We start from the raw sequence: 8397 nt of genomic DNA on the forward strand, positions 1-8397 counted from the left end.
TTAATTTCTTGTGGTGCAGTTCATGCTTGATTCACATTTGAAGCTGAGTTACCTGAGAAAAGAGCTCTGGTTATTTTTTTCTCTCAACAGTTCAGTTAAAGAAAATACTGCCAGATTCTTCCCAGTTTACAGAATATCACCCCTCCCCTCCTCCCCTCCCTCACCCCCCACCTATCAGCCAGTCTGTTCCGAGATAATTATCCAGATGTTTCTGGGATGTTTTTGTTGCTAATATTCCCAATATACCTCAAGAAGCTGGGTACAGATGTTACTTGAAGATATACTTGCCAGAGGCTGGTACTAATTACACCACTTGCCATTTTTTGCTTGGTTTCATTTTTGACCGCTGGGTGCATCACGTAACCGTGTTGATATTTTTAAGAACAAAAAAAAAATATATAGAAAGCTGTAGTTAATTAACCTTACGAGGCTAAAAGAGGAAGTTTAAAAGTACAGAGAGAACTGGTGTACTCTGGTGTTTGAAATAATTTACATTCAAACTCTCCTTCCCCTCCCCCCAGAAAACAAGCCCCATCTATGTAGTCAAAGTGAGAACTCTGGCAATAATAATAATAATAATAATAATATGGCCTTGTTAGAAAACCCTCCCCAGGATTTAAGTTCCACTTTAGAGTTAACTGCTTTTCTCCCTTTCCCTGAAGAAATGGAATACTTCCGTTTCGAGTCCCTGGAACATTAGGGTTTCAGAGTCCGTCCTGATTTCCTACCTATATGCCATGGCTTTAGTATTCTTTAAAACCTCACTTTATTGAAGGCTTTCGCTTTTGCTGAGCTCGGCTGTGGCTGTCAGCCGGGCCTCCCCCTCCACCCCGCGGCCACCTCTGCCCCCCGCGGTCCTGGGGTGACCCGGCAGGTGCGAGGCCCGGGCGGCGGCGAGGAGGCCGGGCTTGCAGGGCGCGAGCCCCGAGGAGGAGGCGGCGGCCGGCGCAGGCCTCGCGGCCGGAACTCCGGGAGCCCAGGCGGGCGGCGCGGAGGGCGCCGGGCCCTCGGCCTGCAGCCGCCAGCGGCGCCCGGCCTCCGGGCCCGGCCTCCGGGCCTGCGGCGCTCCGCAGCCGGACTCATCGTCATCCACCGGCCGCGGGCTCGCCGCGGCCCGGGGTTCCGCGTCGCCGGCCCGATCCCGCCGGCCGGCCGGCGGGCAGGAGGAGGCCGAGGGGCCGGCGGCGGGAGCCGGAGCCGCGGACCGCGGCGGGGAGCGGCGGCGGCCGGGGGCGCGGAGGCGGGAGGAGGGCGCCGGGGGCGGGGCGCGGGGCGGCGGGCGGGCGCCGCCGGGCGGGGGGCGGGCCGGGGGCGGGGCCCGGCCTTCCCGCTCCCGCGGCGCGGCAACTCGGCGGAGCCTCCTTAAAACTCTGCCGTTAAAATGGGGGCGGGTTTTTCAACTCAAAAAGCGCTCAATTTTTTTCTTTTCAAAAAAAGCTGATGAGGTCGGAAAAAAAAAAAAGGGGGAAAGAAACCGGCACGGTCTCTGCAGCGGCCACAGAAGTAGCGATTGTTGGAGCGGAGCAGAGAAGCAGAGAAGGGAGGGGAGGAAGAGAATAGAAAGTGTCTGCAGGGGAGAAGGGAGCCGGGACCGGCGATTCTGGGGGAGACTGAGCCACAAAAGAAACTGTCACCCGGAGCCTCCGCTGCGGCTCGGGAGGAAGCCGTGCTGCCCGGTCCGGCTGCGGGCACAGCTGCCCCGCGGGCGGCACCGGCTCGGGGCGCAGAGGTCGGGGGACCGCGAGAGGCTCGCCAAGTGGCACCACCGGTGGCCGAACCGGCTGGGCGCTCTGGTCGACGACAGGGCGGCGGGACCGGCTGCGCCCTGGGGACTCCCCATCCTGGGAGACCGGCTCCGGCTTCCCAGGACCCCGCCGATCTCCGGAGGCGCCCCCCGAAGACCAGGAGAGGACGGAAGAGACGGCGGCAGCCGCTCCGGGAGCGTCTCCAGTAGGAGGTCTGGACCGGCTCGGACCTAGGCGGGAAGCTACGGGCGAGCTGCCCCGTGCAGCCGCGATGCTGCAGCGCGCTGCCCCCGCCGCCCGGGCCCCGTAGACGCCGCTGCCCGCACCGCTCTCCCTCCCGTCCCCGCACCCGGTGGGGCCGGCATGACCCGCCTGGCCCAGGCCCGCCGCGCGCCCGGCGGGCTCCGAAGACGCGCGCCGAGCCGGGCTCCCACGGCCTCGGAGGCTCGGCGGGGCTGCGGCGGCCCGGCGGGCGGGCTCCGGAGCCTCCCCGCGCGGCGTTAGCCCGCGTCCCCTGCCCCCGGACGAGGATCAAAGCCCTTCCCCGGGGAAGCCGAGGCCACGGAGGAGTCGTGACGGACCTGGGACTCGAGGGCTACGGAACTACCACTCCCGTTTGCCTTTTGGCGATCGTCGTTAACCCCCTGGAGGACGTCAGCATCCAGCTGCAGCGGCGCTCCCCCTGCAGAGCGGAGCCCTCGGCACGGACTACCCCTCCGGGCGTGACGGATGGAGACCGAGCCTCCCCGAGGACCTGCCCCTGCAGTTCTGGCCGGCGCGGCTCCAGTCGCCACCACCGCGAGCAAGGGTGGGTTCGTGTCTTTTCTCCCCCCGCGAAGGTCTTTTTCTTCCGCTGTGTTTCTCTCTCCCTGGTCTAGTTCCTTAACCCTCCGCACGCATTCCTCGCAGGGATCTCTAGTGCTGTGACAGCTCTGCCTGCATTTTACATCCAGAGCAATTTGCCAGGAATGTGTCTGTCTCTCCCCCTCTTTCTCTCTCCCCCCTGTTGAATCACCGGAATTCTTCCTAGGGGTTAAAGCTAAAAAAGAGAGGAGCGAGCCCCTCTCCAATGGCTCAGTTTTGCTGAATAATCACGTGTGAACCGAGGGGCGGGCTTTTGGCAGGCAGATCTTACTAGTATTTACTACCAAGCTCTACTCCAGATTAAACATCCCAGTCCTTCTGTCAGCCTTCGATGCCATCATGCAGCCTGGTTAGGAAGGAGCAAAGGAAAGGGGGGAGGGAGGGGGAGAAGGAAAAAAGAAAAAACCAACTAATTCATCTTTTCCCGATCGTCAGGACCCTAAAGAATGGCCGAGCCTTGGGGGAACGAGTTGGCGTCCGCAGCTGCCAGGGGGGACCTAGAGCAACTTACTAGTTTGTTGCAAAATAATGTAAACGTCAATGCACAAAATGGATTTGGAAGGACTGCGCTGCAGGTGGGTATCCAGAGAGGTGGGGGATGGGGGGAGGTGGAAACAGGTCAACAGCGTTGCCTACGTGACCCGGGTGTCTAGAATAGCAGCTCTTCAGCTCTGAGGGGCACAAAATTTCACCGTGTTTAAACCTAGCTGGTTGCCATATTTTATATCTCTAAGTGGATCCAACTCCCCCAAAATGACGTACTTTGAACAAACTCGTTAAACCCAATAACATCCGTGATATCAAGTAGGTTCCAGGTTTGGTCTTAATTTTCAGATTGTTTTTATGACGGTGGGTATCTGAGAGGCATCGTAGCAGCGCCGAGTTGGGGGAGGGGGGAGGTAGACAGCTCTGAAAACACTTTATTATGATTATTATTTGAAGCAAATACGCTGCTATTAGTGGTTTTCATACTTTGCTCCTATAATTGACTTCGACGTTAATTTTCTCGACTACTGGCAGGGGTGTTTTCCTTCAAACGCTTCACGTTTTGACAAACAACCTCTCCTCATTTGGAATTGGGTGGACTGGGCACGGGGACAGGATGTACACTTCACAGTTAATGTAATACCATCCACCCATTCAGGATGGAGGAGGAATAAAAAATTGAATTTTCTCATCAGAGTTCAGCTCGTGTTTTTGTCTCTGCGGTCATGCCTGCCGTGGTATGTTCTAATTTTTAGCTATTAGATTTACAAGCAACAAATGAAACAAGTCCAGCTGCCAAGTATTGTACCTGATAATTTTTTTCCTCCTCTGAACATTATCCTGTAACTTAGCTGAAAGGCTTAAGACATTAAAAAAATGGAAAATTGGTCTCAAATAGTTGCTTTATCCGAGTTCTAATGATATTCTTAAGAGCTACTCTTATTCGGAAATGCCACGCTTGAAACTGAAAATTGGAGAGAGGGTTTTTAAGGTGCTTTATTTTAATTACAAGAATTAGAAAATTTAAGTGGAAGGAGATAAACAGTCTTACATTTTAAATCAGAATACACTGACCTTGCAAAATGTTCAGTATTTATGGAAACTTATGTATATATATTAAATAATTTATCTTGTTATTTCAGGTAGATTAAGTGGGGAAAGAATTTTTTTTCCTTTTTCTATTTAGTAGTTTTAACAGGTGTGGTGGTAGCAATGCTACAAATTTAATATATTTAAAGGTTCCCTAATGAAAACTAAAAGGTTTTCTAAATCTCACAATGAGCCACTGAACCCATGTTAAGAATAAGATCTTGCAGGACTTTTGACGAACAGAAAGACTGGGAAATTAATACTGAAAACAAGTTTTGACAACATTTTAAATAAAATCTGCAATCCTGTTTATATTAAACATACTTATCAAGATACTAACACCCACTTATTGTGAATTAGTCCTTGTGCATATAATAAAACCCACGTAAACAGGAGTCTCAAGGCTTATTTTCAGTATGTGTAATCCTGACTCTGAAGTTGTATCCTAAGTCAAGAAAGAACTTCCTTTTAAAACAACTTCCAATATTACTATTATTTTCTATTATTATTACTATTATTTTCTATTATTATTACTTTACTCAATTGTAAAAAGTTTTGTGTTTTTTTTTTTTTCCTTTGCTAGTGTAAGCTTTTCAATCTGGATAATATCAAAGGCCTTAATCATGCATTTGCTTTACAGAGATCCAAGTTGTCTGTTTCTTATTTTTCCTAGCCCAGGTTCTTAAATGTGACTAAATCTTTAGAGGCAGTTGTGGCAAAAAATAGATTGTATTGATTTTTAATAACCAAAAAGTATACTTCATTGAAGTTCTTGAAAAACAAATTATTTCTCATTCTTACCACTGCCCCAAAGGCAGGGCTAAAAGCCAGGAAGGTTTTATCGACAGGGAGGCTTAGTCTCTTGGACATCTATGTAGTTTGCATTTATAAAATATTACTTACTCTAAATATATTTTATTATATTAATTTGTGGTTATTTTTAAAAGTAAACATTCGAAAGGGATAAACTTTGTATTTTCCAATGGATTATATTTCACAAATATTTGAGTGTCTATTCTGCAATCTATTTATTATAAATTTATATTATTATGAAGTATACCTAAATATAAATGAAATCAGTTAAAATGCTGAAATTTTTGGCATGTTAATAAGACTATATTTTTTTCACAACTAAATTATATGTATTGTATAAATAACTGCGTGCTGCTCCACAAGATATTTTATAATTATGAGAGCCTAATAGACCTCTCTTATTAGAGTGAAATATGTACATTCAAACAAAAATAGATAAGTCTTTGTCATGTGAATTATTTGCATGTTGACAGCAAATTTTAATACTACATTCTGGCTTTTAAAGTGTTGGCAGTTTACAAATAGCTATTCTTAAATTCCTGACAATAACTGCAAAAGGAAATAAGGTGGATCACCAGTTGATTATTAAATGGGCTCAACCACACACAACCCTGTCTGTGTCCCAAATACATATTAAATGTCTTCTTTCTTTTGCTCACTTTAAAATCAGAAGGCTAATTAGAACTTTTAAAAAATAGTAAGTAATACAGTAGGATTAGACTGTTACATACTTTTCAAGAGCAGTTTCCATACAATAATCTCCTATCTAATACACGGCATATCTTCAATTTAGTTTTAGATAAGTCAATATCATAAACATGGAGAACGCTGTATTTACTTAACACCTAGTAATCAGTAACATGTAAAAATTTCAAGTGAAGGATTATAAGTACTAAATATACCTCACACCTGGTAGCCAATAAGTAATAACTTGCAAAGAAAATTAAAAAAAAAAAAATTTAAACACTTGGAAATTTGGCACTATATCAATTGGGGGAGACCTTGTAAAAATTAATCATTTAAGAAAATGTCAGATTTGAATTTTTAATAGATCATTTTTACACTAGATGGAGACTGATATGTAGAAACACTTCTTTGGGAATTTAAAGAAACTCACTCATCTTATTTCTTTTCAGTAGCTATTTAGAAAATAAATGTTGCCCACATTTGATTTTCCAGAATAAATACTCTAGGTGTATTTTATGAGTATGAACAAGCACAGAAGAAGACTCTTATTTAAATCTCAATTTCCATTTCTTTTAATAAATTCACAAAGTTACACACCCCTTCATGGGAGATAGAGAACTGGGTTGTGAGTTAATTTTATACAATTTGGACTAGATCAATTTTACTGATCAATTTATCCTATTTGGGGGCCCGTTTAAGATATTCCATCATATACGCTCAATTTTTATAAGTTTTCTTCTAGTTGTACCTACTAGTACTTTCCTCCTCTCAAATGAGTTCTTCAAACTCCATCATATGGATCTTCCCCGAGTACTTCTTCACTAAAGACAGTCACATAAATAGGAGAGGTGGATATTTTAAAATATCCTTGTCGTATGAGCACTTAAAGGATTCTACTCTTTTTTCTTCTTTTCTAGGTTATGAAACTTGGAAATCCTGAGATTGCCAGGAGACTACTGCTTAGAGGTGCTAATCCCAATTTGAAAGATGGAACTGGTTTCGCTGTCATTCACGATGCAGCCAGAGCGGGTTTCCTGGACACTTTACAGACTTTGCTGGAGTTTCAAGCTGATGTGAACATCGAGGATAATGAAGGGAACCTGCCCTTGCACTTGGCTGCCAAAGAAGGCCACCTCCCGGTGGTGGAGTTCCTCGTGAAGCACACTGCCAGCCACGTAGGGCATCGGAACCACAACGGGGACACCGCCTGCGACTTGGCCAGGCTCTACCGGAGGAACGAGGTCGTTAGCCTGATGGAGGGAACCGGGGCGGAGGGAGCTGAGAATCTACAGTGAATGCGCGGGGAGGGCTGTCCCACACTGCCTTCCTTCTATTCCGTCAGTTAAATGGTTGGCTATTTTAACATCATCTGTTAAAACTCAGTTTTGTCATATTTTAAGCAGCTTGTTAAATCTTCTGAAACTGCTAAATGGACATCTTACTACAGGTTTATGCATCTATCTTTTTCACCTACAGAACCCTGAGTTCTAACATATAATTGCAAATAGCTTTGGCTTTCTTCTTATTATTTTAGCTTCCCTTTACTTTTTCTTGGCTTCTTTCTCCCTTTGCCAATCTCAATACCCAACTTGATGACTTTGTTTTAAAAATGGTTTGTCCTGATGCTTCTTTTGCCTAATTAAAACACTTTTTCAAAACAGGACAATGTTTTTCTGTGACGTCTACTCCTCTATAAGTCCCATATAATTTTCCACTTGCTAGGAGATCAAGTTTTACATTTTGACATTAGAAAACGTAGAGCAACTGGGAAACTAGGCATATTCCCTTGAGGATTCAGTTATTCTTATCTTCCTTTCCTGATGTCTCTCCCAAAGGAGTTTACTTGGCGCCTTGTATGACTGCTTTAAAGTAGGATAAGAACAACTTTTTGGAACATCAAACCTGAAATTATTTCATTGTGAATTTATGCTCTTGTTCAGTCTTCCCTTTTTCTCAAACTTAAGTTGAATAGTTGGAAAAACAGTATTCAGAATAGCAACCTAATAACAATTACATGTTAATTCTAAAAGCCACTTTTAAAAAGAAAGTACCACCTTAAAAGTGCCTCCCATTAGTTGATTTTTTAAAAAATCACAAATAAAATAATTGGTTAACAAATTTCCCTAAAATAATACCATAAGTATACTAAGTGCAACACTGTCTTTTTCTCCCTGAATGACAGAAATGTAAAATTATAAAATGTTAAAGTATTAAAAACACTATAAATAACAATTTTGGGGGGGTAAAATGCTCAGCAAGAAAAATATATAAATTACATAAGGGTCACAAGTATTTTAGGGGCTGCAGTATAATAAATATATAAACATTTACAATAAGTACATAGGTCACTCTTACATTTAGTATTTGATTCCCACAAAACGTATTAGTGAAGGCATATAAAATATTTTAAAGAATATAGTTAGCTAAAAATAATTTTTGAATGAAATATAAATATCAAATTCCTGAGAGAATTTTCCAGTATCTATTAGTCTGTCATTTCAATTAAAGATTGTAACCAGAAGATTTCAATGCAGTTATCATTTATAAATTTATAAATACTTTATTCATATTCTCCCATATGAACATAGATGTTTTATGTGAAAGTTCCCTCTTTCTGCTTCATAAGCTCCCTGCCCTTGCCCCCAAAATAAAAACTACTTCAAGGTTTATTGAAGAATATGGTTCTGATGCCAGCCCTAACAAAGACTGGAAT

At 44.4% G+C, this 8397-nt stretch overlaps 1 protein-coding gene across 2 annotated transcripts; it reads left to right on the plus strand.

Moving 5' to 3' along the window:
• Window positions 1-1484: 1484 nt before the first annotated feature.
• CDKN2C (cyclin dependent kinase inhibitor 2C) lies at window positions 1485-7344 on the plus strand. 2 transcript variants are annotated; one of them, XM_084872953.1, is made up of 3 exons: window positions 1485-2553; window positions 3045-3184; window positions 6602-7344. In XM_084872953.1, the coding sequence occupies exons 2-3, from the start codon at window positions 3056-3058 to the stop codon at window positions 6977-6979; spliced, it is 507 nt and encodes a 168-aa protein (XP_084729079.1). In that variant the 5' UTR covers window positions 1485-2553; window positions 3045-3055; the 3' UTR covers window positions 6980-7344. The 2 variants fall into 2 exon arrangements, with proteins under 2 accessions (XP_084729079.1, XP_084729080.1); XM_084872954.1 differs by lacking the exon at window positions 1485-2553 and adding an exon at window positions 2842-2958.
• The last annotated feature ends 1053 nt before the right edge of the window (window positions 7345-8397 follow it).

Source organism: Pipistrellus hanaki, assembly GCF_964339955.1.
Source record: "Pipistrellus hanaki genome assembly, chromosome: 2".
NCBI lineage: Eukaryota > Metazoa > Chordata > Mammalia > Chiroptera > Vespertilionidae > Pipistrellus > Pipistrellus hanaki.